We start from the raw sequence: 16,428 nt of genomic DNA, 5'->3' as shown, positions 1-16,428 counted from the left end.
AAGCCCTAGCTGGCTTCAGAAAGTCCCACCTTAAAGTTGGCCACCATTTTTTCCTCCCCCCCACAGCATCAAGTAAGACCAGATAAGTCAGTTGTGGTATATCTTGTACATGACCACTTTTTGTCATAGAATCATAGAATCATTTAGGTTGGAAAAGACCTTGAAGATCAAGTCCAACTGTCAACCATGCCCACTAAACCATGTTCTGAAGTACCTTGTCTATGCACTTTTTGAATACCTCCAGGGATGGTGACACCACCACTTCCCTGGGCAGCCTGTTCCAATGCCTGACAATCCTTTCTGTAAAGAAATTTTTCCTAATAGCCAATCTAAACCTCCCCTGGCACAACTTGAGGCCATTTCCTCCTGTCCTATCACTAGTTACTTGACAGAAGAGGCCAGCACCCACCTCACTACAACCCCCTTTCAGGTAGTTGTAGAGAGCGATAAGGTCTCCCCTCAGCCTCCTCTTCTCCAGACTAAACAGCCCCAGTTCCCTCAGCCGCTCCTCATAAGACTTGTGCTCCAGGCCCCTCACCAGCCTCGTTGCCCTTCTCTGGACATGCTCCAGCAATTCAATGTCTTTCCTGTAGTGAGGGGCCCAAAACTGAACACAGGACTCGAGGTGCGGCCTCACCAGTGCCCAGTACAGGAGAACAATCACCTCCCTGCTCCTGCTGGCCACACTATTTCTGACACAGGCCAGGATGCCGTTGGCCTTCTTGGCCACCTGGGCACACTGCTGGCTCAACTTGAGCAGAAGAAGGAAACTTCCAGTTTTTAAGAAGTGAGGGGGTTTTTTGAGTGTTACCCACAGCTTCACTGATACAAACATAGTTTGCAATATATTAATATTTATCCTTCCCCAAGCTTACTTCCCTTACAGAACGTTGGGGAACAGAGCCCCAATAAGGATCTAAATTAAAAACAAAACCAGAAGGGGGCAGGTGAGGGGACAGAGGACAAAGAAAGAAACATGAGGAATTGCATTCCTGGTTTCTTTGTATGACAACTGACCATCCCTTCATCATATGCAGCACCATTTCTCTTTCTAAAAACACATGTTCTTTTCCAAACAACTACTTGTTTGGAAAAGTTGGTTTTACTATACATACTAGCACAAGAAATGAAACCTTCCTCCCTCCCACATTAGCTGTAAGAGGCTAACATCATCATCAGCTCTCTGTTGTCCAAATCCTTAACTTCTACAAATTGCTTCCTACTGGAATTATCTTCAGTTTTTAAATCAATCCTCATCATAAAACCCATCTAGAAGACCAGCAAAAAAAGCCTCTACAACCATGTCTACAGAACCAAAATAATATGAATCCATCCCCTAGTCAGATCTAATTCTATCACTTTGGTTCAGCCATAAACAAAAAGGTGATGGGGGACTTGAGATAACGCTCAGAATCACAGCCCTTGAATTACTTGCTCTTGTCTGTGTGCTTAACACGACCTTTAATCTTGTGTTGTGCATGTTATAGCTACTATTTTTCAACTCTGGAACTTCTCGACTCTCAGGAATACATAGTGAAAATCCATTAGAAACTTACCTATGCACAGAAGCCAGCACAAGTATCTAGAATTCTCTTATCCTACAAAAAATTTAACTGGTGAAGATTTAAAAAGCTTCCCTGTCTCATTACATTGAGACATGACTGATCTGGACATGAAGTAAAACATGGCTCTGAAAGGCAAGTATTATAGCCTGTATTTTAAGAATTATTTTTTCCATTACTTTTTTTTCTTTAGCCAATACTTTCTGTTTTGGAGAGATCGAGAAAAGGCAGGGAGGGAAATATACATATATGCCCACTCTTTGATTTTTTTTACTCAGTCACAGCTCTGCTACTTCCTATCTTTCAGCTTTGTTAAAGGAATTACTAATACAATGACTTCTCAGGGCCTGGTGACTACCAAAACATAGCAATAAGTGCATCACTTACTAACTATCCTCAGAAATAAGCAGACTTTCAGAGTTTAAATTTTCTATTAGAGAATCTCACATGTATTTTCTGTAAGTTCCTCATGCTTTAAGATCAAAAGGGTCTCAAAAATACCCTCACATCCATTTCTATAATACTATATCCAGTGAGAGATCTCTTATTTCTCATACTCTCACATGTACATCCAAAAAAGTATTTATGTACAATATATTACTTACACAGCCAATTATTTCAAGGCTATCAGCATGTGTGATAAAATACTACTAAACATTTTTAGTTTAAGGAACTCCAGTGCATTTCATAATCTTAGATGAAGACAAAAGTACTGATGTAACACTGCAGTGTTTAACACACAGTCCTCTCCCACATGTCAGTGAGCGGGTGACTACAGCAACCACGAGAGAACCCTGGCTTCCTTTTGATCATTTATCTCCGTCATAAAGAGATCCTAAGAGAGGGCACAGTGAGTAATCCACTTCCTACTTAAAACTGCAATCTGCAACAGTATCTTTCTAAAGCACCTTTTCTTCATCATATGAAAAATCCAAACATGTTTAAAAAAAATTAACTTAGACTAAAGTGCATGGATACATAAAAAATTAAATTAAAAAAAATGACATCTATCAGAAAGTTAAGTTGGGAATAAAACACGAAGTCATAAAGCTCCAGCCAGCTTTTGGTGAATAGCACATGAGGGAAAAGCTGTTCTAATTCTGCCTTGTCCTGCAAGTGGGATACAAAAATAAGAGCAGGAGGACTCCCTATGAACCAAGCTGCCACCCACTATACAAGTATAAACACATTCAGAATTATCTTTAAGTTATAAATACACATTGATGTACAGCAAGTTTCCATATCTTACCTGAATTATAAGCCTACAATAGCTTAGTTCTATCACAGAACTAGCTTCCCCTTTCATACCAACTAAGTAACAGAAAAGCAAAGAGATTATTTTGCTACGTCTTGTTCCAACTAAACTACTCATCTTGGTTTAGATAGTTGACTAAGACAGGAAGAATGTAATTTAAACTTCATAATGAAAATCACATTAGCAAAATTGACAGTGTAATGGTCTCCCCCTCCTCCCTGGAGCTGATCTAAACATGAAGTCACTGAGACAAACGGAAGACCACATACCATTTCCTCCCTTCACAGTTTCGCAATACAACCCATTCTTTCATACTAAATTGTCAGAGAAGATTTTAAAAAAACAAGCAAACAAAAACCCTCACTCTCTGAATAACTATAAGTTAATGAACAATGTTGGAAAGCAAAATTAAAGAATCTTACTAACTTTTGAGTTTTTAATCTCAATTTTCCCTTAGTCTTTATAAGCCCCTTGTCTGTACCCTTTTGTTCACATGGTCTATATCCCACAACTTGTGAGGAGACAAGTGCAGAAAAGCCTTTATTTCTTTCTGAAGCACAAAAAATGAAAAAACTGCAGTAAGACTGGCTTGTTCTCCTGAACCTTACTCATGCTGAGAACATAAAGAAGAGTCACAAGAGAACGCTGTCAATCTCACTGAGTCTCTCTGCAAGTCACTGGTTTCCACTTGTCTCTTCAATAAAAGCAAACAGTCTCCCAGCAGCAAGTAATCTAGAAGGCTGTTCCTTCCAAAATAAAGAATAGGATTAGTTTCTAGAGAGACCGGTAACTTCTAGTATGCCCTTATCAGACAAACTTTTTATGAGTGTCAAAACATTTTTTTACAGTTGTATTTGCATTAGCTTCTTACCAATTTCTGGCCTTAAATGTATTGCTTAATAATGAATAAAAAGAAACAGAATGACCAGTACATGTGGAATTTTGGTCTTCTGTGACTCACATCTGTAATCTGTGTATTCAGACTCCCAAAGCCATCACATAGGATCATTATCAAACACAGCTCTAAGAGTAACAATACAAGACTACAGACTGGTTAGTATCTTCCAATATGTCTCATTCTGTGCTTTTTCTTTAATACTGCTGAAATTTGTCTTTTTAAAAATAACATATACCAAAATTTACTGTTTCTATGAACCTCTTTAACATGCTGTAATGTCTTCACACTTTGGAGTCAAAATTAAGTTTAGTAGTGAAAACTCCTTAAGTTGTTGCTAAGAAATTTTACTGAAATGTGGCAACATTATGCTGCTCCAGAATGACAACTCTTGTACTTTGTTTTTCTGTGAACATTTCTTCCATGGTTAACCATGAGAAAGTAATTCTGAAGCAAAACTAAAAGTGGATTATCACCTAGCAAACCAAAACATTACTACTGAAAAAGTGTCACACTGTTCCCAACACCACCACCATCAGCTCAACCCTGTCAGTAATAGCAGTACTGCAAGTTCTGGCTGTCAGCTGCAGTGTGTATTCCTAGATTTCTCACCAGACCCAATTCAACTGGAAGTACAAGACACTGAACTAATGATACCAGACAGCCATGCTGAGTCCTAATAAAAGTGAGTGCTTTGGGAGCAACAGAGATGAGCAGTTGTGCAAATCTTCTGCAGGAGGTCCCTAAGCATGTACCCACTCCCTCAGCAAGGTAGGCTCCAAGGAAAGTCATATAAAAAGAAAAATGTTATTGGTACCAGGATGTGCAGACATTTATTATTAAGAGAGACAAATCACATAATGTTCTATCAAACAACTAAATATTCAAGGATTAATGTATTTTCTTACTGTACTACTAGCTGCTGGCACACAGATCCATTATCTGTTATCAGTTCATTCAGTTTTAATTCGAGGTGAACTTTTCCCTGAAAAAAACGAGAGAGAAACACAAATAGTTTTAAAAGCCTTTCTTTTAAAAGTAGTAATTAGAACAATAATACAGTTTACAGTTAGAAGCTATTTAAGGTAATTCCAATATATCTACTTCAAGCAAATATCTATTCTAAAGCATGTATCCTGCAATTAGAGTATGAGGAATGCATTTAAATTTTGAGAGACAAAGATAAAGCAAAGCATTATCCTCAACTGCACACAGCACATGAATTGGTCCAGCCTCCACAGATTTAACACACGAAAAAAAGTATTTCTTCCAGCATGAGAAATTACAAAGAGCAAAATTCCCTCTCGGCTTTCACAGACAGTGAATTTATGAGCATTTCAGGAGAAAGTTCTAAAATTACCTTGGACTCTAAAGGCAGTTAGGTACATTTAGAAAAGTAGAATAGTATGCAGTAGCCATAACCAGCAACATTTAATAATCAGCTGTGAAATCCTGTCCATCCCACCAGACTGAAGATCATTTAGAAATTTATTGTCCATCCCAGTGCAGCTGTCAACTATCTCATGAAGTCTACTGATGTACTCATGGAACAGTAAATACAACCAAAGGAGAGGAAAACGTGACAATAATTGCTGACCTGGCTTCCTCCTTTTCTTTTTCCGATACAGTAGGACGTACCAAGAAAAAGAATCCATAACTGATGGCACAGCCCGGATTAACCTCAGAACTCAGCAAGGGCCAGCCTACTCTACCCTCTCAATAACAGGCTCCAAAAACTCCAAACCATGATATGCAACTTTCTTGGGATGACCAAAATTTGGTACTATAACCTTGCTGCAAATATCTACTGCCTGAACAATACTGCTACTCCTTCCTGTGCCTGACTATTTGTACTTGCTTTCACATCTAAGATAACCAGACACTGACAGAGTCTTTCCTCTAAACCATGTTCTCCTTAGTATTCTTGGAATTTGTCTATTTACTAAATGGAACATCAGGTGACACTGGTCTGTCCACAATTATGATTTTTATGGAAGGGACCTGGAAGGTAATTGTAACATGTGGCAAAGGAAGCAAGCTATAATTTGAACTACAGTTTTGCTGTACAACACTAAAATGGAAGTAAAACCTTTAGCTGACCTTGCACACATTTCTATAGCACTTATGTTTTGGCATAAAACTGATATGTTTTTATTGTAAATCCCCTGGGGCAAGGCCTGTGTTTCTCTCTCTGTACATCACATGGGAGGAGAAGTGAAGTTTCTTTTATAAGGAAGTTTTAAACGTAACTATTTTGGGATGCCTGCCAAGTGTTTTGCAAACTGTTACTACATGGACTGGAACACAGGTACATTAAGAAAATATTTGTCAAGCAGAGAAACTCAATTACAAAAATAGATTTACAGGATAAAAACAGGATACTGAGAAGCATGCCAACAGCCTTACAAGGCAAAGTTTTTGAATGATAAATGAAAAGACAACATTAGTAGTATTTATTGTAATAGCTGACTTAACCAGTTTTAGTAGGCAGACCTTGTGAATGGCCTAAACATATTCCTTTTGCTTTTTTTAAAAAATTAAACACAAATCCTGTGTTCTACACTCATCTGTCAGAGTAAAATAGCAAGTTTACTGCTCTGAGAACTATCTGTAGATGTAATTTGTTCAAAACTCAGCACCATAATGACTACAGTAACATGGCTCTAAGTAAATATTTGCCTGACATGTATGGAGAGTTTTGGGTATTTTTGTTGGGTTTTTTTGTTGAGTGCAGCACAATGGTTTCCTAAAGTGGCTGATCTGCAGATCTATATCGGAACTTTTGACATAATGTGCAACTGGGTTTTAAACGTGGTTGTACATATTGGCTTTAGTTCAAAACTTAGAGAAATCAGCCATTCTTATACAATAAATAAGCAGCACACTTTATGTGAACACACTTTTCATCTGTAGATTTCAGGGTTGGTCAAAGGCAGGTAGGTACCATTTTAACTTTACAAATGGATTAACAATCAATTTTCAGATATTGACTAGAAGATGGAGCTGTTGATCACGTGACTGAGATTCACATAATAACAAAGAAGCCAAAACCAGAGCATCCAAATCATCAACCTAAACTTCAGAACTACAAAAAACAATTTAGTTGCAGTTTTGTTTTTAGAGTTGCTACTGCATTTTAACACTGTATTTTAAGATTTTTTTTCTCCCCCCCCAGTTTTGATATTTTGATCATTTCCACATTATTAAATACTATAACTATCTATAATAAATACAAGTTTTCTAGTTTTCTAAAGCTCTTAAGTAGACACTGGGCTAATACTGTATTTTAAATACTTATGCCAATAGGTGCTTGTATACTGTGCCCACATTCCGTATACAGAATCACACTACTGTTCCAAGTGTACCACAAAGTAACTTTTGACAGTATTAGTTTCCTTCACTAAAACCTTCTCTCCTTTAAATTCAGGAGGAAGAGATGCATACCCTTTCATCTGAAAGGTAGTCTACGCTTAGGAAAGTTATTGAGGGTAGTGGGGAGGGTTTAAACAGAGTTAGAAATGCAAACAGTTATTTTCCAGTTCCTCCCTCAACATGAAAAAATCTAGATTATAGTATTTCTCTTAAACTCTCCGTCCTCTTCCTTCCACTTCCCCCAACTCAATGGAACAAACATCACAACTGAACTATTGAATTTGTAAGAATAAGAAAGATCATCTTTATGCCATACACACTATGTCAACATCTCAGTAGAAGCAAAAAAATTCTAAACCAAAAGTTAGACAACTGTAATTAAAACCAAACAAACCAACCAACCCAAACCACTAAAATAAGCCAGGTTATCCACTGGGAAGCACCCTTGGTAAACTAAAGTCCTTGTGGCATATGGAAGGTGAAACTGGGGATCTAGAATACTCAACAAATTACATAATATTCCCACATTTAGTAGCGCCTGAATTGTTAATTCTGTGTGCTTGCTGCAAAAATGTCTACATAGCAGATACAGGTTCTATCAGCTTCCATCAGCTTTTTTCCCAGCTTTCCCATTCTACATTAGAGCAAACATATACCACGTTTCTGAAATGTACTACATCTTACTGTCTACCACACTGAGCTCCTACCACTATGTAACGGCCGACAGTTCCATGGTATTAGGAATATCGGTTCAACTCAGATAACCCTGCAAGGTTTACTTTACCCAGATATCTGAGCCACTAGGAATCTACAAGCTGGCTTGAGGCTTCATCTCAATTTCTTCCAAATTTACACATTCTACATGAACACCAGGGGAATCTATTAGGAGTACCTTACTTCAATAATTATAAATCCTACCAATTTTAAGAAAGAGAACAGTGAATGTTAAAGTTACCTTCAAAACCTTAGAAGCGTGTGAAAGATTTTGACCTTATCAATGTATCTTGCAAGTATAGATCAAATCTCTACAAAATGTTTCTTGCTAAGAATAACAAAGATCGACAACATGTTTAACAATAAGACCTCATTTCAAATCAGCTAAATAAAGATTTAAGAAAAAAAAAGGGGGGGGAGGCAAGAAATCCTAAGAATTCTGTTAGCATGCTGAGGCTATCTGCATTTTAGAAAGCATCAAGATTTTTATATATATACACACATACATATAAATATATAAAAACAAGTTTGCACCAGTTAAATATGGTCTGTTCCACCCAACTTTTCAAATGCTAGTTTATTTGCTTAGTATTCCCACATTCATGTTTACTTTTCAAGAACTAGCAGACAAAGGAAAAAGTTTTAAGAACACAAGATGAATATCCATTCATAATATTGTAACGAGTAGCAAAAAAACCCAAACAGCTAAGACCAAAACATAGAGCAGATGCTTTCTAAAAATCAAAAGTAATTTTTACATACTTTCAATGGCTGGGGAGAGGCCACTCTCCTCCCATACACACTTGAAAAGAAATACCTATCACCCTTCTTTCACCAAAAACTTATATTAACTCAGGCACATAGTGCTTTTACTCTGCTGAACTTTTAATCACCTCCACTTCAGATTACCTGTACATACAAAGCTGTGGAATCAGAATAGAAAGTGACTGGTCTACAGCTTCTGCATTAGGAGTGGACTGTGACCCTAGAGAAGTCCTGAATTTATTACAACTAAGGTGGTTTTAGAAAATGACTGGTCTGTTTATTTCCCCACCTTGCCAATTCAGGACTTTTTGAAGTACAAAAATTCATTTTGTAGGAATTGGCAAGTTTAATTCTTGGTAATTCCACAAAAGACAAAATGTTGCATTTAATAGACTTTTAAGCCTTTCTAGAAAGTGTCAAAGTTATTAACAAACTCCAACGTCTTCCAGTGATACTTTCATTTGTCCTACTACAACAGAGCTGACAATTCCCCATACAGACCATAAAAATCAATAAACTGTAAAGAAAAAAAAATCCAAGGTATGCTGATTAGTAAAGACGACGACAGCTAGCGCCAAAGCACTTATGACTTGGTATATGGCTTGTAGATGTACAAAATCCCTACCACAATATTCAATATGCACCTTGGCCACTAAGGCTGCTCATTATACCAAAGTTAGCCCCTATGAAAAATATATCACTGGTACACAGTAAATATAGTTTTCTTGAAACAAATGACAATTTAAGGGAAAAAAACAAACAAAAACCCAACCAAGCAAACGGCAATGTGTGTATATAGCCGAGGAAAACAAAATGCTTCTAAGCCATCCGATTGCTTTGCACCCATCATAAATTTTGGAAAATACTCATAGATGGAACTAGAGGGAAAGAATGTCAACCACATGTATGGTGCCATAAGGAGAAGAGCACAACTGAAAACAATTTTTTGTCTCCCAAACTTATCTAGCTTTATAAACATTCACACACTTTTTCTGCACACATACTATGTAAAATCCTGCTATTTTCAGTCATGTCCCACCAAGAATCTTGGGAATCTCCTAGGAATACATTTCAGTACAGCATCGCACATCCAAACCAACAAGATTTCAGCCAAATCTGGCAGACGGGACCTGGTCTCAGCTCTGCTCTTACAAATTTCGTGGAAAAAGGAAGCAGGACAGGGGAGAAACCTACCCAAATGCTCTAACTCGAGGGAAGATTAACATGAGGAGCACGCACCTTCGCAGGAAAGGTTATCCTTTAATGGAAGCATCATGCAGGAGAGTGTTTTACACTTGTCCCAGCCATAGAAAATTATCAATAAGAGCTTACATTCCACTGTGAGCTACAAAGCCATGAAAATTAAAAACTTTTTATTTCCAATATGTATGAAATTGCTAAATTCTATTAGTGGAACATTTTCATTGAATTTTCATACTTGGGTAGTATTATGACAGAAAGTAATCTTTCATTCAATACATTTTTTATGACTGAGAAAAACACAGCAAACATGACAATATTTAAATCAAAGCAGAAATTGCATTTCAGTTTATATCTGGAAAGGACATTCTAGAATATTCAGAGTGATTAGATGGAAGAATTTTAAGAAGAATGAGACAACCTGCAGTTGGACTAGACGATCTGTAGGTCCCTTCCGACAGAACTATTCTATCATATTCTATCCGAACTAAACAAGTACCAATTGTCAACAGATAAGAGGAAGTGGTATTCAGATGTTTTGAAAAATCTGTCTTCATGAAAAGCAATCACATGCCCTCCTATATACCCAACAGCTGCATGCTAAACTTACAGCTCATAGATTATTAATCCTGGAAAATAACGTGGGGTTTTGGGGTTTTTTTTGAGAATTCTGTGCACATTCACCTCTTGTAAAAATGGACAGGATCCACCCTACCCAGAGAGACTTTCAAGTTACTAGAAAAATACAAACACTGCCAAGTTCAAGACTTTTGCCCTAAGGCAAATCTGAAAAAACTATTAAAATCTAATAAATTGCTTACACAGCAACAAGGCTAAGAGATTCTCAAGAATACTGTTCTGTTTTCTTCCTCAAACCACAAACAGAACTGCTACAACTTCTAGAGCCAACTCATTTTTTTGTATTACTACAACAATCCTGTCAGAAGAACTTGAATCACAGACCAAAATACAACTCTGAAGTACAATTTACTCGATACTGAATGCAGAAAGTATTTCAAAATAAGATAAATGAGCACAGCACAAGTAACTCCAGTTTTGGAGACTTCAACTATTTCATGTCACATAAACAGTCATCATTTCAGATAACACCAAAACTGACTAAAAAAATGATTCAGTAGTTTCCTAAACCATTCACCTGTCTCAGGTACATAGCTCCGCCTGCAAATATTTTAGACATCAAAATACTGTTAAGACATTTCCCAAACAGTTGCTTCAAGTCTTCTGCCAGTTTTAAGTATCATGAGAAACACCATAGACAATTTAGAAATGTAGAATATGCATTATTCTCTAATCACGCTGAAAGGCACAACTGTCTCACGAGAATTAGACAGACGCTAACCTCCATCTGCTACAATATAAAGTTCGACCATTACATGCATTTATCTATATTTAATTTAAAAAACGTAGAAGTGCAATTTAATAGTTACCTGAACCTCTGAATTAGAATCAACAGGTTGAAGCATAAACCAGTTCTCTTTTCCTGTGTAATTGCATAAATCATCTTTTTTGATTGACACCTTTCCTGGGGGAGGGGGACAGGGAGAGACAAGAATAATTATCACTTTCATCTGAATAGGACAAATATTTAAATAGATTTGAAGCTTGATTTTTGTTTAAACTCTCTTTTAGTTTAGGGGTTTTTTTAAGCTTATGACACTATATGAAAAGCTTATAGAAACAAAGAACACAAAGCATAAGTAAGGCAGAAAAATAGTTTATATAAAGCCAAATTAAGTTATTATGATGCATTATCTTGCATATCACTAATAAGAAGATAAGGTAAAATGAAGAACACACTTGTGGCTGGAAATAACATAATAAAGATTTGAGAAAACAGTAACGGTGTTGAAGAATATTTAAATAGGAAACTGAAGGTAGATGCCTTTTACTCTTCTGATTGCTATTTGGAAAGCTGTTATTATACCAAATTATCCGGCATCCTGGTGCAAATTATTTCCTTCCTCAATTTAAGTAATGTGAAGCCTTCTTCCACAGCAGACTGTTAGAGATTTATAGCAACTATATCCAAATAGCAGCTGCAATAGAGCCATTATGCAGTGGGGAACAACAACAAAACAATCCACCTCCTGTAATTTTTCACCTAAGCTACATAAAGCATTTTGTAGCAACTTCTCAAGGTTCCACTAACAGAGAAAATATAAATACGAGTATCTATAAATAGTTCTAAGAACTATTCCACAATTGCAATTATTGTGGAATTATTCCACAATTCATTCTTTAAAGACCTACAGGTAGTGACAATTATTCAAATATTGCAATGAAACAGAACTGGAGAAAAAACAACTAGAATTTAAAAAAATGTACTGAGACATATATTTATAAGACTATAAAATGTCCTATCAGCCTAAAAAAATAAACGTATTTTAGTATATAGGATAAAGCAAGGAAACAAAATCCTGCTTTTCAAACTTTAAAGGAACATTTAGTTTAAGTGCACTATATAGTGTGTTTTGAAAAATGCATCACTTGAATAACTGTATCCTTAATACTACAGCTAATGATACTGAAAATAACCAAATGTTATCGAAGACATAGTCAGTATCCCAGAACTTACCTATACGCAGGTCTTTTTGTAAAACACTTTTATCATAAATGTAGAAGGACAACCACTGGAATGTTCTTGGAATCTCAAAGTAAAACTCTTCCCCAAAATAAGGGCTGAAAAGACAGACTGACAGTTAAAATAGAAAAACACTTCACGTAACTTATACAGAAGACAAACACTAAAATGCTACATTTTTACCGCAGTCCCAGACCTTAGCCTTTAGCACTGTACTTATCTATCATCAAAGCCATGCACAACCATTTCATTACAAGAACATACAATAACACTGCAAGTTAAAACTTCATGAGGATGCCTTATGTATGTTCAGAAAAAGAAATCAGAGTGCACACACAGAAAGTGTTGTTTCCTCTGTAATTTCAATTCTATTCTTCTGTCTTGAAATTATTCTAGTTGGTTCTCTACGCACCCCAAATGACTTCCTGAGACACAAGTTCTGTATTTCTCTTCTTTCATTCAGTACACGATTAAATTACATTAAAACACAATTTAGGAATTATTTCACTAACAGACATTTGTTTAGCTCTAACTTCTGTGTCAAATATGATGCTCAAAGATTCAGACCTATAAAAATAAGCCATAAGCATTAGCAACTATAAAACAGAACAGTGGAAAAGAGAAACGTTAGTCTCAAATACGCACGTTCTCCCACATGCTGGAGTGGTCACCACATTTCTCCATCTAATGAAGTCCAATATAATGGTTACAATTCACCCTGCTCTAGCTGCCATTCACAGACCCCTCCAAGTAAAAAGACTCTGGGTTCCTCTGTGTTAGACACATCGCACGTGTTGGCATCTTCACTCAAGGAATTTATACTTCCATTAAACTTAATGAGTACTTATTGATGCAATCACAGCCAGCAGTCAGAACATTGTATTTCAAAAGACAGAACAAAACCACAATGTTATTTGTGTCACTGCAAGTTGTGAATTCTGAAAATCAAGTGCATCCACAAAAAAAAAACAAACGCTGCTATTTTGGAACTACTGGATTCTTAAAGACTTAAAATATCTTCAGTTACAACGTAGTAACATCAACAGGGAAAGGTGTGCAGCCTCATGAAACTAATTTCAGCCTCTGCTTTCTTTCTACAGAGAAGTACTGTGATGACAGTTATACCAAACCCAGAAACAAAGGGTTTGGGGTTTTTTTCCCAGTAAAGTACCCTTCTGACACGATATTGCTACAATACTTTATTACACTAATAGAGATATGCTTATGTTTGGAATAACCAGTTCATAGTATTACCTACCCAAAAGGATACCAGGAAGAATAGGATATCATCCCTATTCTATTCCATCTAAAATAATTACAGAAAAAAACATCAAATGCTTAAGGACGGATGGTTCATTAAATAAATTAAGAGAAGAGCTGATAACTAATTTAAAAAGTGTTGAAAAAACACAGGTGAAAAATCTGGTATTCCAAAATTCTAGAACCAATTTTTAGAAAAAAAGAGGTTTAACTGCAGGAATTCACTATGAGGAACTTCACAAGTGAAAATGTTCCTTTTGTTCAAACATAGACCTTTTACCATAGGCCTCACAGCAGACAAACCAGTATTAGCCTTTGCACTACACTGAAAAATAATTTAAGAATTCTCAGTTGAAAAATTTGCTTGTGGTTTTTTCAGGTCCCCACTTTTTTTTTTTCTTTTCTAATTCTCAAAGGCAACAAATTCAGCTTTGATTTTGAGGGCTGGGTTCTTCTTGTCAGCACTACCACTAAAGGTATAAATTCATGAGCATTACCTTTAGCAACAGTGCAGCCCTAAGCAGCCTCAATTTCCTTATTACCTTGACTGCTCATTTTAATTGTACTGACACAATAAATCAGACCAAAAAAAGATGAAACAAAGGCTGATTTTAAACTTGGGTCAATTCCATGATATGGCTCCCCTAATAGCAACACAAATAATAGTTACACCAGTACAAAGAGATCTTGCAGCAGAAAGAGTGAACAGTGGGTGAACTAGCTGGCACTGGTATCAAGGGAAACTCTGCTACTAACTCAGCTTTAGTCAGGCATCCCAAGGAGAACACTAGACTACGATGTACAACATCAACTTCTGTGTATCACTAAGTTTTAAGTCCCAGTTCTTGCTGGATCTATATAACTCCATGCATCCAATTATAATCAGATAATTAGTCTGGGATGGATACTATTAGTAGAGATTTCCAAAAACCTATTTAGCAGTCATATCCTACGGCTAAAGCAAACTCCACAACTATATCCCCCCCTCGCCAAAGAATGATCAGCCACTAACAATCATTATTTTGACCTCAACGTTACACGAAGTCTCAGATTTGGCAAGAAAGAGCAGGTCAATAGTATGAGCACAAATAGAAGGTAATGCATTGTTTTATTCATGTTGGTATGTTTTTCCTTACCTAGATTAGTATCACTGCCTTGTGAATCAGTTGTTGATTATTCTTTAGCAAAGTATGAAACACAGAGAGAAAATTTAAGGTGGAGAATACAAAGGATTAGTAAAGAAATTCTTAGGTGGATACAGAACTGGCTGAAGGGCTAATATAGGTTATACCAATGAGGAATAATTAAAATGGAGAACTTACTCAACCTGTTCCTCAGGGATTCAGTCAGTTTAGCACTTTCATTTGTGACTTTGATGCAAGAACTTTAAAGACTGTGACGGATACAAAATTAGAAGACAGTGCTAATTCAAAGGAAGACCAGACTGTCATACAGGAAGAACTGGATTACAGTAATACAGAAGATTAAATTTAAATGTGTGACAGCCGCATTTGCTCTTCCCTTCCTTGTTACATTAAACTGGCAGCTCTATGGCAGAAACTTACCAATGCCCCTGGATCTGTCATTTGATAAGCGCTACAGTTATATCAAGAAAAGAATAAATTTTTGCTATAACCTTGCATTCACACAAAGTTCAGTTTGAAAAAAAGAAACTTAATTTAGTTTAAATAAAGAATGCAACACACACATACCACGATCCCTCCCCTCCCCAATTCCTCATACTTGACCATAGATATTTGAGGAGGCTCACAGATGTTCTTTAAACTTTCCAAGGGAAAAAAATTTTGTTTCTTCAGAACCCACAGAAATCACACCCATGTCAGGAAATATTTCTTGAGTCATTAGTCAAAATATCCTCCTTTCACTTCAGTATTAATTCATGATTTTTTACCTTTGAAGTCATTTGCTTCACATCTGCACTTTAACAATAGTCCCAGTGCTGGTGGAAGCCCAAACCTCTTGGCACATTTTAAAAATGCATTTTGTCATTAGTTTTCAATCACTGTAGTCAAAAATAATTTTAATTCTAGTGATAATTACTTCCACAGATGTTTAACTAGCAGGTAACTATAATAAAATTTAGATTATAGCTAGTATAAGTTTGCAACCTAGAATACAGTAACAAAACCCAGACTACAGTGACTGGGAATTATGTAAGAAAAAGCAAACAAATAAAACAAAACAATTAAATTCAAAGTTTTATTTGTGACTAAAATTATACTGTACTACACCTTACTAAAAAGCAATTTATGAAGTTTTCAGACTAAGAAGATATCAGAACTTTCATCTTCCCTTCCAGTACCTCTACGTTAGTACGGTATTCTACCTTAACAGAGTAATAAGCCACAAGATGGTATAATTAAGTTTCTGGAACAAGTATCAGCTGTCATAACTGGACACACACTAGTAATCAAGTGTAAGCATCCAACTCTGGTCGCTGCTAATAGAGGATGACATTTTATTACATTTCATCAGTTTGTTTGGAACCCTACTCATGCTGTGAATCTAAATGCAGCCATAATTCAGAGGATGAAGGTCTTCTCTATGTAGTCAGCAGAGACAGAAAGGCACCTATGGGCAAAGAGTGATTCAGAACACTGACTTCTAACTCCTAATAAAATGTTCTCAACTTAGAAATATTAATTTCGTATCACCTGAAAAATTCTCAATTTGAAGGAGAGGGTGTGCGTGTGCGTTACTTAAGATGCCCCCCAAAATTTGTGGGTTTTTTGTATTGGGTTTGCGTGGCAAGGTTTCAGTAGTGGGGGAGGTTACAGGGGTG

At 36.4% G+C, this 16,428-nt stretch overlaps 1 protein-coding gene across 1 annotated transcript in view; it reads right to left on the bottom strand.

Annotated features, from left to right (window-relative positions):
- Positions 1–16,428, bottom strand: part of RASA2 (RAS p21 protein activator 2) — a 46,596-nt gene that overhangs the window by 28,722 nt on the left and 1,446 nt on the right. Inside the window, exons 2-4 of the mRNA XM_010568333.1 lie at positions 12,360–12,463; positions 11,212–11,306; positions 4,621–4,697 (exon numbers count right to left, since the gene is read on the bottom strand). Coding sequence (XP_010566635.1) covers positions 4,621–4,697; positions 11,212–11,306; positions 12,360–12,463 — 276 coding nt within the window. The remainder of the gene's footprint in view (positions 1–4,620; positions 4,698–11,211; positions 11,307–12,359; positions 12,464–16,428) is intronic.

This window comes from Haliaeetus leucocephalus, unplaced genomic scaffold (genome assembly GCF_000737465.1).
Source record: "Haliaeetus leucocephalus isolate CR32 unplaced genomic scaffold, Haliaeetus_leucocephalus-4.0 Scaffold240, whole genome shotgun sequence".
NCBI lineage: Eukaryota > Metazoa > Chordata > Aves > Accipitriformes > Accipitridae > Haliaeetus > Haliaeetus leucocephalus.
Note: the sequence above shows the minus strand (reverse complement) of the source record. Positions and strands in the feature narration are given on the sequence as shown.